General features: G+C 41.2%; 1 protein-coding gene across 1 annotated transcript in view; it reads left to right on the top strand.

Annotated features, from left to right (window-relative positions):
- The first annotated feature begins 8839 nt into the window (after positions 1-8839).
- NCAM1 (neural cell adhesion molecule 1) overlaps positions 8840-17954 on the top strand; it is a 167153-nt gene continuing 158038 nt past the window's right edge. The window contains exon 1 of the mRNA XM_065417058.1: positions 8840-8957. Coding sequence (XP_065273130.1) covers positions 8840-8957 — 118 coding nt within the window. The remainder of the gene's footprint in view (positions 8958-17954) is intronic.

The raw sequence follows: 17954 nt of genomic DNA on the forward strand, positions 1-17954 counted from the left end.
GAAAAAAGCAGTTTATACAATGGCAATTTTACCTGATAGACAGTAATAATGGAGTTTTGATGTTTTGGACAATTAGTTTTACTAAAAATATAGAAATGGTTCTAAAGAGAGAATCTTTTTCTTAAAAAACAAACACAACTTCCCCTAATCAATTTTCAATATAAAGATGTTCATTCAGCTACTCTGAGGCTGTCAAACCAAACACATGAAAGCCTGAAAATTACTCCTTTTTTCAATTTATTTTAAACTTTAGTTAAATTTTAGCATGGCATAACTATTTACATGCACAAAAGTGTTACATTGTGTTCTTTGAAAGTCTGACTGCCCAGTTAATGCATAAGCATGAATGGAATGCCATCAACTTGAAATTGAGTCACTTTCAAGAAGTGGAGTTAAAAGTTATTTCAGGTAGTAGGTCATTATTTTTACAGGTTTATTTTCAATACCATTTTCATATTTGATGTCAATTAATATGAAGATTTTTTTTTAAAAACAAATGAAAAGAGTGTAATAGTCTTTGAATAAAAGTATTACTTTTTAATGTTTTGTCAAGCACATGGACGGTAGCTTGGGGAAGGGTGTGCATTGGTACAGTCAGTGGGTACTTCACTTAGACAATATCTAGTCAATGTTACATTCATTGATAATTTGGGAGGATATTAGAACCATAAGATCGTACAGAGGGGAAGGAGCTCTTAGTCAAACCAGGGTACTACAGATGATGTCTGGGATGTTTTGTCAGGTGCTTGCTTAGATGCCATGTTGATGAGCATGCTCTAAATGTTTGTATGGAAATATGTCTCTCTTTTTGACTAGTTGAGTCATTTCAGTTAGTTTTCTTGCAGTATCCAGTGTCAGAGCACCCAATACAACACAAATTCATGCTAATATTTGAGCTAAGGAGGACTTCAGATAATCTAGTCATTTGCTGTAGTGTTAGAAGTATTTTGTGCATTCTCTGTTGGCACTTGTAAACATTATTGGATCATAAATCTTGATAATCATCACAGAGGCATGATCTTTGATTATTGTCACTGCAGTTAGGATGAAATCCTAGGCCATTGAAGTCAGTGGCAAAACTCCCATTGGTTTGAATGAAGCTGGATTTTCACCCTTAATAGATAAGCTCTGAAATAACTTCGTGTTTTCTTGGGACTTTTTTTGTATGTCACTGAGTTTATCTTCAAAACGAGATTCTAATCTTTTTGGTCTAGATACCACTTTTGCATGCAGCTTGCAGCGATCAGCAAGTGTTTCATGGCAAGAATTGATCTCCTAGTATATGCAGATGCAGGGCCAAATTCTCTTCCAATGTAAATTGTTGGCATTCCATTGACTTTAATGGATCTGTAGCATTTTACATCAGCAGATTGTGTGGCCTGCTGTGTAAGCTTGCAACATGCAATTATGCTAATAGTGGCTAGCACACTGGACTGGGGCTCAGGAGACCTAGGTTCTGTTCTTGGCCCTGCTGCGTGACCATAGGCAAGTCACGTCCCCTCTCGTGCCTCAGTTTCTCCTTCTGTAAAATGAGGATAATACGGACTTCCTTTGTAAAGCTCTTTGATACCTGTGGTTGAAAAGTGCTGGATCAGAGCTAGCTAGGTGATGGTGTTTATCATTCAATCTTTTGTTGCTGCAGTGACCCCTGCTACGCAGGTTCTGGGTCTCCCCACAGCTCTGCCAGTGCACCTTGGAATCCTGGCCTGTAGCACCCCTGCTGTTCCAGTTCTAGATTTCCATGTGGTGAATCCGTAGCACCTCACTGCTGTTCTCCAATGGCTCAGTTTCATGAATGCTTTTAAGACTATTTAATCCTTAGAATGTGAAAACCCCAGGTACCACTTCTCTGATTTTTTTTTTAAATAAAAAAAATCTAATTTACAAGATAACAAAGGAGAGGTTCTTCATCTGAGGCTTTTTTCTTTGTTTGGTGCAAACTGTGGCTTCTTAGCATGAAAATGTCATTTGGAGTGTTTTATTTCAAAACCCTATACCTTGAGGTTCAATTGCATTGCTATTGTGAATAGTTGTTACCTATAATCCGATAGTGACTTGTTACTTTTCATCAGCTGGTACAGAGTTTGCTAATTGATCTGGACTCAAGCCAGTGAGATCTTTCAAATAGGGTGGTTTTATATTAAGCAGTTTTAATAAGCAATTCAATTAAACCTTTCATAAAAAGTAACAAAAGCAAGAAGGCGTTATGCACAGAGAACATGACTGACGCATCATTCAAATGAACATTGAACAATGTTAGATCATGTCGGTCACTGGAACCTACTTTGGCAAGGTCACGTAAAAATAGCTTAATGTATTCTGCACCCGGGAGTGCTGTTGTTCTGCTTAGTTGTTCTATAGAAAGCAGGTTTGTGTGTTGTTCGAAAGAGTCTAAATTAGTTGGTGTTGGAGCAACCAGCATTCGTTTCAGTTTCCAGATAGCTTTGAGTCTTTCACACTTCGCATTCTTCTGAGAATGTGAACATGGCCCTAGCTAGTAGACAGTGCATCTTCACCTGAATTTTTCCTTTTCCATGCAGTGCTTTTAAAATTGCAACATCAGCTAGAGTTGTGCATCATAGTTCAGAGCATGGAATCATGTTCTGATGTGCATCTAGAAGCCACCTGTAAATACTGTAATAATACCTGATATTTAGGTAGCATCTTTCACCCGAGAATTTCCAATTGCTTTTAAGCAGGTAATTAATTTAGTTACATCACCTATCCACCCTTTGAGGTGGCTGAGTGTTACTGTCCCCATGTCAGAGATTGGGAGAGTGAGGCACAGAGCGATTAAGCCATTTTCTCAAGTTTGTGCAGAAAATCAGCATCACACTGGGGAACAGAACCCAAGAGCTAGGATTTCTGGACCTGTTTTAGAGACTAGCTCATGCTTCCTGCAAAATGAAATGAAAGCAATTCTTTCTCTTGTCAAAACTGACGTTTTTAAGGGTTGCTCGTGGACAATCTTGGTTTCTTCATAAGAGCCTTAGAAAGGCTGGAAAAATTCTTATACAGGATTCTTGGCTTTCTAGTCATGTCTGAGTGAGGCGCTCACTGAAAGTTCCTATTTCTGAAATTAATTTTAAGTTATGAAATGCAAAATTAGATCCTCAAAATATTCCCATCGATCAAACATTTTGTATTAGAAGCTGTTGTGAAGATTCTAATCCATCCTGTTTAGATACCTTTAATAGAAATATTTTGTTCAGGATCCCTGAGTGATCGGATATTACAGATCGTGTGAGTGAAGAGAGAAAATTTCCTTAGGGAAAAATTAATCTGGGCATGTGAGAGCTGAAAGTTTATGCTGTACAGTTTCGTGATTTTTGTGCTAAGGTCAGAATTTTGTCATTTAAATATTGAACCTTCTACATTTTAGCCAGAAAAGCTGATGATGATTCTGTTCTCTTGTTTTCCACAGGGTAAAATTTCCCCAGTTCTGCCTTAGTACTCTCTCCACATCTGCATCTCCCTCATTGACGTCAATGACAGCTATACAGTGGTAAGGGTGAAACTCACCTGTGTGCAGAGGGATCTATGCACCACTTCAGTCTGACTTAAGCCCTGTAAGTGAATAGGCCTTGTTCCTGTCCTGTGTACTGGGTTGGGGACTAAAATGGTGCATAGACACTTTTGGTGACCCCTCTGTGCAGGGATGAACTTCACCCAGATATTTGTCTGTTGTCCAGTAATTCTGATTGATTCTGCTTCCTGTGTGCCCACGCAACTCCCACAGGCTCCAGTGGGAGTCAGATCTATTGCTGGAGAGCAGTGTTTAGGCCTCTGTTTGCAGTGAAATACTGGGACCTTCAGATTTTAAGGAGTTACCCATGACTGGCTAAGAATCTGTTAAGTAATTTTCATATACTGTTTGCTATTCTCACCCATTTGTAAAAGAGCATTTACTTTAAAAAGCTTTTTGATTTTAATAGGCTATAAAGTGCGTTTTCGTTGGCAGCTCTCAGTGATGTATACATTTAAACATGTTCTCGTTGCTTTTTCAAATTTGACTCTGAGCTTTAACATTTGGATAAACAATTTGTGCAGTGATAAGCGAGGCTGCGTCCACTTTTTCTTCTCCACGGTCCCTGAAGCTGAAGTCTTGTAATTTCTACATGAAATGATAGTAGTAGTAATAAAAAACGGTAAGAAGATGCTACATCAGGTTAGTAGCATAATTCGGTTCTTTCTGCTTTGAACATGCTATCTAACTATGATAATGGCATTAGCCTCTTTACATTAATGGAAATTTTGCTTTTGTATCAAAAGCATAAAGGGAATATGGTGAAGAAGCATTTCAAGAGAGTTGAAGAGATGGGAATTTGACCTCTGTTCCTTTTCTCTCCCACCTCCCATTGCCTGTCTCTGCCATCTTCTTCCAAACAAGCATGGAAGGAAGGGCGAGGTGAGAAATGTTGATCAAATAATAGATTCAAAGCAGAAAACAGTTAAATGTGCAACATGTTGTTTACATTTCCACCTCCGAGTTAAACATTCATGGGTTTCTTTGCATGCATAACTTGATGAGCCCTGTGTTTTAACATCCACCTCTTTTCTCACAGGCTTCCTAATTGTGTGTGCACAATTGCATTCGTTCTGTCAATAAACAGTGCAGCCCCACCGTGTGTTTTGCTAATTGCGACATACAGTGCGTTTTACTGAGGGGTATGAACAATCTACTGGTGAAACCATATCTTGCTGTGGGTTTGACAAGGGGAGGGAAATCTTAAGTCAGCAGAAGAATGGTTTAAAAATCACTTCTCAGCCTGGCTGGGGTGTGATAGTTTTGGAGCTTTTCCTCCTGCTTCTCCTCTCAGCTGATGCTTCACCTCATAAAAGGTCTGTGAGCAGATATTTTCCCCATCCTGCTCTCAAGCAGTCCTCACATACTGGCAAAACTCAATCCCTTCCTAGGGTTTGGCTTGGTTAAGAAATAAATTAACAATCAGGCAACATAAAGTTCAGCCCAAGCCTTCTTTCCAGGCTGGGCTGTTCCTAGGCTGTTCTCATGGCTGTTCAGCCCACTCCGTATGTCCTCTGTGCTGTAGATCCAAGACCCCTCCGACTAGTGGACCACTCCCACCTCCATTATGTCCATCGTGGAGTTTAATGAGCGACAGCGTGAGTGAGATTGACATAATGTGTCTCTGTGGGTTCAGCAACCCCTGCTGGCAGGGTGTATGCACAGAAGAGCATTACCAGCCTGTTGCAAGATCTGGGTTCTTTTTTCACATTAATTTTTTATTAAATTATTCACCCTTTTTTTTTTTTTTGCAGCCATGTCTTTCAGGCAAATTTGAATCTCCTGATCTTCAGTGTCAGTGAGAATTAATGATGGATCCATAATCCCTACATTTTCAAAGCAGCACATGGAGCATTAGCTCCTCATTTCCCAGGAATGGTAATGAGATTCATGTAGCTCAGACCTTGTGTAGCACTTTCAAAATGTAAGGGTTGACGTGCCTCTGAATTGTGTGATCGTAGGAAAGAGTTTGGGTTAGCAGCTTGGAATCAATAAAAATAAGTCATTTTGGTACAGAAAAGTGAATTAAGTAGTAATAGCTAACTGGGTAATAGTGTGTTCAAGCAAATACGGAGGAATAAATTAGCACTATGGTGTTTGCTGTATTTGAACAAATGTTTTGGTGACCTGAGAAAAGTGTGCAAGCAAATCAAATAAGGCTTCTCCCACTACAATTTTGCCATTACTATTTTACTGTTCTATGGAAGGATGAGCAACATTCATGTGTGTTTTGGATGCAGTCCCAGTATATGTTTTTAATGAGAAAATAGGAGATCCTTCAGAGATGGGTGTGATTTTCATTTACACTAAGGTCCCTTTGTACTGCTTCGGCACTGTATATGAGCCTAAAAATGGTCATAAATTGGCAACACTGCCACGGTGTTAACAACATAACATAAGAACGGCCCTACTGGGTCAGACCAAAGGTCCATCTAGCCCAGTATCCTGTGTTCCGACAGTGGCCAGTGCCAGGTGCCCCAGAGGGAATGAACAGAACAGGTTATCAAGTGATCCATCCCCGTTGCTCATTCCCAGCTTCTGGCAAACAGAGGCTAGGGACACCATCCCTGCCCAGCCTGGCTAATAGCTATTGATGGACCTCTCCTCCATGAATTTATCTAGTTCTTTTTTGAACCCTGTTATGGTCTTGGCCTTCACAACATCCTCTGGCAAGGAGTTCCACAGGTTAACTGTGCATTGTGTGAAGAAATACTTCCTTTTATTTTTTTTAAACCTGCTGCCTATTAATTTCATTTGGTGGCTCCTAGTTTTTGTGTTATGAGAAGTAGTAAACAACACTTCCTTATCTACTTTTTCTACACCAGTCATGATTTTATAGGCCTCAATCATATCTCCCTTTCGCTGTATCTTTTCCAAGCTGAAAAGTCCGAGTCTTAATAATCTCTCCTCATACGGAAGCCGGTCCATACCCCTAATCATTTTTGTTGCCCCTTCGGAACCTTTTCCAATTCAAATATAACTTTTTTGAGATGGGGCGACCACATCTGCACACAATATTCAAGATGTGAGCATAGCATGGATTTATATAGAGGCAACATGATATTTTCTGTCCTATTATCTATCCCTTTCTTAATTATTATTGTACAGGGATGAGAAAATTAGGCATCTATATATTCAGTACAAGGCCACTGATCTTCATTTTGTCATGAAATCGCCCCCACTTCAAAGACAGCCCAAACACGTTTGTTGTGGAATTGGTGAATTTTGTATTCGGAGCTCACGTAATCTCTGAAAATCCAAAAGTCCCAGCTCATAATTATTCTATGAACCTTTCTCTCTGACCCATTAATATTATTGATTGCTATGGACTATTAGTTGATGCATTTGAGTGCCCTGGAATGAAAGATATATTGTGTTGGTTATTGGCAGTATATTTGAGTTAACATTCATGATGACTTTGCAGTGCATAGATTATTACTTATGCTATTACTGACCCATATTAATGGGATCAAGAACAATACATCTTCACTAGAGGAGAAGCCTTGCATCGCTGCACAATAATGCAAGAAAACGTGGTTTGAAGAGGAGAAGCTTTTTATTGGCATATTTCCTTTGGCAAAGGTATAAAGGGGCTTTGAAAACATACTGCTTTTTGTGTCCAGCTTGTGCTACATAAATTAGATCATGGATTTCCAAATGGACTCAAATCTCAAAAATGATCAAAATTAATTAATTTTTGACTGATAGTAACAAGACTTGCTTGTTTACTGAATGCTGTTTTTCTCTATCATTTTCCTTTCATTCCCCTCTTTTTCCCATAAGGTAGTACTTGGCCATTGCAAGGGGCTAAATGAGTTAATATCATGCCCATTTTCTTTCTCTGTCAGAGCTGCTTTGCTCTAGCTCCACATTGTATGGACTTTTCTAAATGTTAGTGCACTAAATGGAAGGCAGAGGAAGTTTACAGGAAGCAAAGAAGGTGTGGGGCAACAAAATGGTCAGATGGTCAACAAATGTAGATTGGCACAACTTTACACCAGCTGACAATCTGTCCCAAGATGTTTTCAATAAGCAAGGAGCCAAGAAAACTTCCACAATGAAAAGCAAATGGTATTTCAGAATAATGTTAGTGAATGAACTTGTCTTGTGTCCCAGGTTTTGTCTCAAGTTTTTGGCTTTAACAGGAAGAAGGTAGTATCTCTTGTTTTATACTTAGCTTGTAAACTCTTTGAGGCGGGGACTGTCGTCTTCTGTGTTTGTAAAGCACGTACCACAATGAGGTCCTGATTCGTGACTGGGGTTCCTAAGTTCTGTGGTAATACAAATAAATAATAATAAAGTGTCTACACTACAGTTAAGCTTACCCTAAGGAGACAACACAAAAACACCCTGTTCTATGTTTCTTCTGTTTGTTCTCATAAATTCCCCCCCTTTTCTGTTTTGCATTTCTTTTTGTAGTCTACAAAAATGCATGTATTTTATAGGAGAGATAGTTGCCAAGAGGAAGCAGTAGGTTTCAAAGCGGAGATGCAGCACCAAGCAATTTGTCATGGAGGAATATGTTCGTTCTGTAGCCACTGGAATGTGGGGAACTGGTAAATGGTAGTTTATAATTCAGATGACCTGATTTTATGGCTGGTAGACTCTGATGATTTACATACTCTCTTACAAATGTTGGTGTGAAAGCCACAAGCCAGATTTTCAGAAATGCACTACTTCTTCGAGTGCTTGCTCATGTTGATTCCACTCTAGATGTGCGTGTGCCCACGTGCATGGTCATCGGAGATTTTTGCCTTAGTGGTGTCTGTAAGGTCTGCCGTGGCGTCCTCTTGAGCTCAGGCATCGGTCTGTGAGGCACCGACGGCCCTACGTCCTGTCATTTCCTTCTTACCGCTCGTGGTGTTCAGTTGGAGCACCTTTTCCTTGCCTAGCAAGGGCTAGCAGTTTTTCACTAGGGCACGGGCTTTGTTGACAGCCTTCCTGGCACAGGTGCCGATTCAGGATATCTGCAGGGCCGCTACCTGGTCGTCTATTCACACATTTACATCTCATTATGTGCTTACCCAGCAAGCAGAGCAGTGTTGCAAGCTGCCCGACTGTGAACTCTGAGCCCGCCTCCAGGGATACTGCTTATGAGTCACCTAAAATGAAATCGACATGAGCAAGCACTTGAAAAGGAAAAAACGGTTACCTACCTTTTGTAACTGTTCTTCAAGATGTGTGGCTCATGCCCATTCCATCACCCGCCCTCCTGCCCCTCTGTCAGAGTTGCCAGCAAAAAGGAACTGAGAGGCCGTAGGGATGGCGGTGCCTAATATACTGACGTATGAGCACGGCCCTTGATAGGGCGCCATGCCAACCTTATGGATATCACTAAGGCAAAAATCTCCGACAACCACGCACGTGGGCGTGCACACGCCTAGAGTGGAATGGACACGAAACACATCTCGAAGAGCAACAGTTACGAAAGGTAGGTAACCGTTTTTTCCCAACCAAAGGAGTAGGAGTCTGCTGAGCTCCTGGGAAAACCTGGCTGTTTCATTTAGGTGCCTAAATGGGAGCTGAGCTCTTTGGAAAATCTGGCCCCAATTGTGACTGTTGAGCATTTATGAAACCCTGTCCCCTTGCTTGTTGGCAGTGCCTGGATCTTGTGCTTCCTTTTCCAGACCGGAGTCTGGGTTTGTCCAGTGCCCCCAATACCAGAGAGGCCCAGGTGAAGAGGAGAAGAATGCAGTAGAGGCAGAGCCCAGAACTCTCAGTCCAGAGTGTGAATGGTAATGGTGGCTTTGAGCCACCAGTGTGACCTCCTAATCCTGGGATGTTTCCAGCTGGAGATGGCCCTGTTGTAACTTAGACAGCTCTGGGGATCTGTCTGAATTACGGCAGCCTCCCTGTATTGCCTGGGGATTGTAATGCTGCATGCTGCTGTCCTGGTCCCAACATGCCTCTCCTGCTCCTGGCACTCCGCCTGCACCAGGACATGCCAGGAGGTCCTTGGGAAGCAGCTTTCTGGTTGTCTCTTTAGTGTTTGGTCTGGGAGAATCTTTTCCCGGCTGGATTTGTGGCTTTTAGGGCCCCTTTACACCAGTCTGGTTGGGGTGAGGATCTGAACCATAATTTCCCAGTGAAATGACTGGGATTCCTCACATCATTAAAGTTAAGCACGTGCTCAGGTACTTTGCAGGATCGAGGCCAGTGTCAGTACTGAGCACCTTGGTGGGAGAGTGATTTGTTTACTCATTATTCTTCACTAGCATATTTGCTAAACTAACCTAGGTTGTGAAAAAGGAAGGCAATGAATGGGCATGAAATGAGGTGCCTGTGGTGTACTGGGAGTGTTTGCTCTCTTATGCCACCATTTTGTTGCTGATCTTTGAGGGAGCAGGGAAATGGTTGTGTTTCTGAAGGAGGCTGCCCATCATCTGTGTTGGCTGCCCTTGGAATGGTTTAACTTTGTGGTATTATTCTTAAGGTCTGACAGTGGAATTCTGTCCTGAATTGTGGGCAGTTACGGTAGTTTAAAGGCTAAAGGTTTCCTAGAGGCAAAGCATTCATAGTTGGGGAAGCATCATTTTATGGAGCTGCATTTGGTAGCACATCTGGTGAAGTCTGAGGACTTGCTGAGCATATCCAGGATCTGATCTTTGGGCTGAAGAGCCTGTCAACAAGCAACAAAAGTGTATGGTGAAATGTTAAATATCTTGCAAATGCCCATCCTGAACTGCACTCTCTTCCTTTGGAGAGAAGCATAGAGTGTGTGTCTAAGGAATAAGAGTGCAACTGCTTTATTTCCACCTGTTTTAATTACCAGCCAAATCATGTGCTGCTTGCTGTTCAGTTTGTAACGTCCAGCAATGTAGTATGTACTTGCGAGGGTGTAATTCATGTGGGATACGGTTTTAGAAAACCTCCACATCTATTCTGTGGGAATTTAATTATAGATCCCAGCATTCTGTGTCAGAAAATAGAGTAGTTCATTTCTTGTTGGAAATGCTCCCATTTCCACACACATTCTTTGTCTTAAAATGTTGTAAGATATGAAATTCCCCTCTAAGAACAACATAGATGTGGAGCATGTTGCAGGATTGTTCATGGGTTCTTGATATAAGTAAAACACATATCAATTCTGTATTCAGCACAATAGCCTTCCTGGAAAGGAGAGAATTTTCTCTTAACTACCTGCATTAATATGCTATGAAGATGCTGTGGTCCCTCAATATATTTCTGATTTGATATTTTATTGAGAGTTTAGAATTATTCTATCTTCCAGCTCCATCATAATGCCCTGGACTTTTTGGCTTTGGCTTTCTGGACCTGAAGGCTCTGTCCATCTCCTGTGTGATGGCTGTTAAATGAAGAATACAGCACTGAGCCTGAGGAAATTGCAGCTGTGGTTACCCCTCGGTCAGATATGACCTTTCAGTGTACAGTTTCTGTTAAATAAATGGGAGCTCATGACCAAATAGCCAGCAAAAACAAGTCTCTTCCCACAAACCCTGAAGACCGTTATCTGTGCTAGACTGGGAAGTGTTATTTGTAGGAAGATTTCTAACAGACCATCAGGGGTAATGTTTCTTAGGAGAGACAAGTACCGGTATGTTATGATATTTATAGCATCGCCTGAGATCCATTTTGCAATAAAATAAATAAATGAAAGGAACGGGGGGAGGGGGAGAAATCAACCCAACAACTTTATAGAAGCTTGACATGTAGAACTGGCTGGTCCTTGACTAATTAGGGATTTATCTAGTGGGATGTGCGTTAGGACTTTTAAGCTGTGTTGATAAGATGACTGGTAATCAGATGGCCTGTGGTAGGGTGGGAAGAAAAAGTGCTTTTGCTTGAGTTGATTTTTTTGCTTTGTATTTCCTATGCTCTTGTATTTTTAAATGCATGACAAGGGTGCTTTTTGGTGTGGTGTTTGATGGAAATTTAAATAATAAGTATGATCTGTGCATTGCTAGTGATTTGAGAATTTTCTTTTTTTAATTAGCTATTTGCCTGATTTTTAGCTTTTTTTACTATCTAAATGGGATTAAAATAAGGCCAAAATTCAGAAACATTTTCCTTTCTAAACCTCCTTTCTCCTGCCGTCTCCAACATATTTATGCACAAGCTTCCACCCCAACAAAGAACTCTTTGAGCCTGTGTCAGCCCAGCATTCCCTTCTTTCACTTGCCGTTAGGGGCTGTGATTTACTGCAGTGACCTGAGCACTCTTGTTTACAGCTTTTTTTTTTCCATGCCCCCTTCTCTGTGTGCTTTAGTTATGCTAACATTCCACTGTATACATGACTGATGGGGCTGTGTCAGCTAGGTCGGAGTGATGGTCAATGGGGTTTCTGGGTGGAATTAAGGGAGAAGTCGGGCCTTTTTTTCTAGATACCAAAGCCTTTTGCTTTTCATCGGGGGGAGAGGGGGACTGTTTATGCAATATTGTTTAAGCTTCTCACAGGTTCTCGGGAAATATCAAACAGTGGTGCAGAGTAGGACAGAAAAGCCTCATCTGCAACCCGGCCTCAACAACTGATTCTGAAACAGTGCTGAAAGCTGCTTGTTCTCATTTACGCTTGTGGTAAAATAGTTTTCACCTCCAGTTCAGTTGCACCCCTGGCCTGTAGTGTGTACGTTTCCTAACACAAGGGTGTAGGTTGTTGATGTGATTATGGGTGGTATTTGCAGAAATTATTTAGGAGACTTGTGTTCCTAAGAGACTTAGGTGCTTTTTGAAAATCCCAACCCATATTATTGTTCCACGCCTACTGTTCCTTGACTTTTGGTTTGCATTTTTGTGCATGCTCCTGTGCCGTTTAATGGTGGTAGGGAAGATTTAAATGCAAAATACTCCAGGCTTTAGTTAGTAGCTGGAAATGCTTGCTTTGTCATATGCTATGTAGAATGCTGTTCTGAGAATAACACCATTTAACATGAGAGCCATATAAAGTCTGCAGTATTCCTTATCTGCTGCTGTTTCCTGTTATACCGAACACATCCAAGCACCACACCTTTTACATTTGAAGGGAACGCCATGTCGGCTGAGCACGGAAACATCAGCCAGTGTCTCATGAATGAATAGTGGCAGGAAACCAGGGTAGTATTCTATAAGCCTGCAAACCAAAATACATGTTGGATCCTACTGGTGCCCTGTAGAGCTGCCCTTTCACAGAGAGATTTTATCAAAGGCCCTGCCAGAGGGTCACAGTCTTGAGGCTGCTGCCTTCCCAGGTCCACCATTATCCCTCAAGGAGCATTCCTACCAACAGGTGACTGCACCAAACAGCCAGAAGGGCCCCGTTCATGTGAGGCATGACACCCCCTCCCACCATCTGCAGCATTAGAGCTTCTGTCCCCAAAAGGAGGAGATGGCTGGTGCTGTGGGATAAAACTTCCCCATTCCCTTGGAATCATCCACCTAGGATTCTCCAAGCCCAGAAAGTAGCAGAACAAGCTAGTCTTGTATATTGAGTTCATCACATGGCTGGTATCCATGCTACCCATTAACTGCTGGACTGGCATGATTTGACATCTGTATTTAAAATGACAAGCAGTTGAGATCTTGTTACAGTGGTGGCCAGCAGAAGCATCTGAGCTGGAGATCCTTTGCTATAAAAGCAAAGGGGCTATTGGCGGTGATTCTCCATTAGGGCCTTTGGAACTTGCTTTCCCTCTTGGGATGAAATTCTGGCTCCATTGAAGTCGATGTGAATTTTGCCATTGATTTCAGTAGGGCTAGAATTTCACCTTTGGTCTGCAGTCCCTGGACTTGGTTACCCCATCAACCGATAAGGAGAAGAGTGGTGGATAGGACTGGGTAGCAGTGTGTGTGGATTTCTCCAGGTAATTGGATCTGGAGGTAATTGACACATCTGTTTATTGATTAGTGTGTATTTAAAAGATTGCTTGGGCACTTTTGCACAACAGTACAGATCAATATAAACAAATGTTCCTGAAAAGAAGATAACCCGGCTTATGAAAAACAACGGCTTTCTTTCCCCTTTAAACATGAACAGCTTTTTATTGAATCCATCTCCCAATCCTGACAGCCAAGCTGTTCCTCTGAAATTTTATCCAGCCTTGAGCTAGATTAATTCTCAAGTAAAACATAAAAAGAAGCTTTTGCAGGGCATACTGTAGTTGTAAATCAGTGCACGAGTGCAGCACAGATAGAGCAAAAGGGGCTGACCTAAAATTTTTCTCTTGCTTGTTTTTTATTTAGTATGCTTGCATATGGTATTAATTCAACTGTGCTGAAAAGTAATGGGTTTACCCTGGCAGTGTAATTTTGTGTGTGTGTGTTGAGTCTCTCCTGCTTGCCATTATTTGAGAAGTGTTTCCACTCCAACTTCCAATGTGATATTCTCTTCAGTGCAGTCATGTTGCTTTGTCATTCTTCTGATTCTCTCTCTCTCCATTTTTTCTGTCTTTGTCTTTTCTGGAACTTATTTGCTTTACCAACGACAAAATATTCCTGGTTGCAGTAGACTCTGAATGCCAAATAATTTGAATACTGTAATGTCCCAAAAGTGAATGTAAAAGTGCCAGTAAATTCCTTTTAATGTTGCACTAGAACAACAAGAAGTCCCAATTTAACAAAGCAGCAGAATGTCCGACGTTTTTGTTTGATGGAACCATTAGATTGCTTGCCTTGGTTGAAGTCTCTGGTTATATTCTGTGTTTAACTTCACAGCCAGTAATTTCATGTGAACGATGCTGCATTAATTAACACCCTCACAAAACCTCTATATCCTTTTTGTGGTTTTCGTCATACTACAACTCATCTGCTTACCTAAGTCTCATGGATTAATACATATTTGCATGAACCATGTCTTGCTTTATTGTCTTAGCTGTGCATTGTGAAGGTAAGAGCCCAGACGTGACTTAGAGTTCGCCATTTTACAGTTTGCATTCATACTTCTGGCATATGGCTCTATAAATAATCCCGATGCTGTAATATGATCAGTAACAATAATGTTTGCTATCCTTGTTCTTAAAGGGATCCTGTTAATTTTTCTTCATTTCCTAATGTTTTTTCCATGATAAGTTTGAAACTGGAATCTGTTTCTCTGAGCATTTCCCTCTCTCCCTCATTGTTCATGTGCACCGGTTTGTTATTGTAGAGTTATTTGCACATGCTGAGTGGTTGTTGCGGGGTTGCTGATAAGCACTGGGCAGCTATCTTGAATTCCTATTTGAAGTTTAAAGAGCATAGGAGCATTTTGTGTGGAGAAAAAAGATTTAAAAAAATCATAGGTGTTGCCAAGAAACCAAATTTCAGTAGACAGGTTCAATTTTGGGCCTTATGCAATTAAAAATATATATAAGGGCCAGAGCCTCATATGGTGTAAATCAGTGCAGCTGCACTGACATTGGTGCTGCTACACCGATTTAAAACCAGCTGAAGATTGGGCCCATATGTATTATACAAAACCTAATCACTTTCTGAAGTTAATTGTATTGGCTGCTATATATTATTGATTTCTACTGCATGAAGTCAGCTAGCTTCCTAGTTCTCAAAGACATGCTATTCTGCAGAGTGGTCTCTTCTATCCGAATTAGTAGGCAAGAGAGTGAGTGAGTGAAGAGATGGGGTTGCAGGGTTTGTGTCAACATGTTATGTATTGAAAATGTACAGATCCCACAGTGATGGGTGTAGTACACACCTTCTGTCCCTATGGATCTAATCTGGATGTTAGGTCTTTCTTTAGGACCAAATCCTGCCCAGCTGGTGATGCGAAGGGAAGCAGAGGTTCTGCCAGCATCAGGGCACCCTTGGCTTTGCCTTTGGCTAAAATGCCAGCTTGCCGGGGAGCTAGACAAGGCTTGCTAACCTGCAGACATGAGTCAACTTGTGTGGCATGATACACTCAAAAGAGAGCTTAAAAAAAAAAGAGTGAGCTAATGTGCTGGCCCATGTGTAACAGAGGGGTCCTGCTCTGTTTCATGGGCACAGGGGAACACCCATTGCTTTCTGTGCATAATGGGTGGCTGAATGAATTGCATTGGAATAAATACTAAGAATATATTGGGCCAATTCTCTGCTGATACAAAATAGTTCAATCCCATTGAAGTCACTGGAGCTGCACTGATTTACATCAGCTAGAGATCTACTAATTGTGTAGAAGGACAACTGCTTTTAAAGTATTTAATTTTTGTTTTTTGAAGACTGTGTGATTCTTCTCCATAAGAGGGTAATATCCATGATCTCTTTGCTGTGCAGGATGCACCAGGGTCAGAGACAGTGGTGTACAGGGCAAAGTTAGCACAGCTCTAGTACAGAGGCGGGGGATCAGTTCAAGCCCATCAGAACATAAAGAACTTTATACTTCAGAACCTCACTGGGGTTCTCAGTAAACATGCTCCTCTTCATTTTCCATTAATGTCTCTGAGATTCATCAGTTACCCGGTTTCCCTAAAGGTCTGACAAATAGCAGCAGTAATTAAAGGGGAAGATTAAGATGAGAAATCTTTTTGATCTAAAGAAAATCTTTTAAGGGACTCAAATTTGACGAGAGAAAAGCCAAAGCAACTATCAATAATTATTTCTTGTTTTTTTATGTTACTTGAAGTGGCGGAGACTAAATGGTATGATGATGACTTGAAATAACAATGGCTCCCTTGTCCCTTCCACAGCTGATTGTTCTGTATGCTAATTTCTGTCCATAAAATCTTTTTACTTGTGCTGATAGTGGTACATTTTTAGAAGCAGCTTTGTGGAAATGAGACATTTATTCAGGGTGAAATTCACCCCAGTGGAAGGCTGTGTGCCACTTATACCTTCAAAATATAGTTGGAGGGACTTCAGTGGTGATTTTCACCATAATTTGGCAGAGTCTCAGTTCACTACACGGTATGCATATCACCGCCCATTTTGTGCAGTAGCAAGGCAGAGATTTGGCTTTAACTCTTGCAATAAAACATTTAAAAAAAAATTTACAACTCATCAGTGCCAGAGGGAAATGTTTAGGTGCCAGATTACATTAGGAACACTTCGGGGGTGAGTTGAACTATTTTTTTCTTGACGTTTTCATTATCAGCATTAGCAGTTAATTTTTTCACTGTCAGATTGCTACTAGCCTCCCTGTTGCTTAGAAAAACTCCCTCTCTGCACTGCCCCTAGTTGGTGGCGTCCATGTCTCAGTTTCTGCTTTGATCTTTGCTGCCTTAAACCCTGATCCAGCATCAGATTCGATAGCATGGACCCCTGTTCCAGGAGGAGTCTGATCGAGGTCCTATGCTCGTTGCCTTATTGTGCTGCATCTTCGTGTGCCTTTTTTCTGTCACTTTCTCCTCCCTCTGCTGAATTTCCAGCCACAGCACACTTCCCCTGCTTCAGTTCCAGGCACCTGAAGACCTTAAAACTCATGGCATGATGAGACTTAAAAAAAAAAAAAAGTGGGATATGGCTTCTGTGTGAAATTAGTTCCTAAACTAGCACCTCCCTAGTGAAGTGGCTTTATCATTATTATTTAATGATTTACCAGTGTTACCATGTTCAACTTACATGTAACTGGAACTAAAAGGGACTGGAAGATTCACCTTCTTTGAACTCCATTCACCCTAGGAAATGGCACAGAGTGGGAGGCAAAGCTGTAAATCAGTGTTTCCCATCTGCAGCCGGTGAACCATGTCTGGAATCTTGTGGTTCTCATCAGCCGTTCTCCCATTTTCTCATGCAAATGAAGCTCTGTAATTCTTCTTTCAAAATGTTGTTCTCTATTTAAGATCAAGCTCCATGCACACCTGGGTTTTGGAGCATTGTTTTGCTCCCAGGTGAAGATGAAGAAAGTGCTTTTCTTTTGACAGAAACATCTGACATTTATGAAGCGCTTTTGATGTTTAATCAGCAAAGCAGCAAAGTAAAATCAGAACCCCCTAAGGTTCTGTGAAAGGAATATACTGAAATGAAAAGACTTAACACTGTTTTTAATAAACCTTGCCATTTCTTAGGGCGCCCTGTGTAGCAGCTGTTATTTCTTGGCTCTGGTTTTGTGTAGTGTTACTTTCAGGATGCCACTTGGACCTTTTTGTTGGGATGCAGTGGGGCACGCTCGATTAGAGTATAGTGTAGTAGGAGCCAGGTGATCTGGGTTCTGTTCCTGGCTCTGTCACCAGCTTACTGCATGACCTTGGTAACTGGCCTTTCTCCGCAGGAGGCTTGGGTAACAGCTAAAAATGAGTTTGGGAGGTCACCCCAGTTTTCATTCGTATGTATAGTCAAAATACCACCACACAGTGGTTGCTGCTGATGGAAGGGTAAAGACTTGAGTATCAAAGTGGGGTGAAGGTCACAGCTACTTTGACTCACTATTTAAATAAATTATATTTTGCCCATAAAGGCTGATCCAAAGCCCATTGAAATCAATGGGAGTCTTTCCTTTGATTTCAAAGGAGTTAGAATCAGGCCTTATAGAGCAACTTTTATTCAAAGATCTCAAAGCCTTTTATAAATTACTTTCCTAACTTGGATT

This window comes from Emys orbicularis, chromosome 15 (genome assembly GCF_028017835.1).
Source record: "Emys orbicularis isolate rEmyOrb1 chromosome 15, rEmyOrb1.hap1, whole genome shotgun sequence".
NCBI classification, from domain to species: domain Eukaryota; kingdom Metazoa; phylum Chordata; order Testudines; family Emydidae; genus Emys; species Emys orbicularis.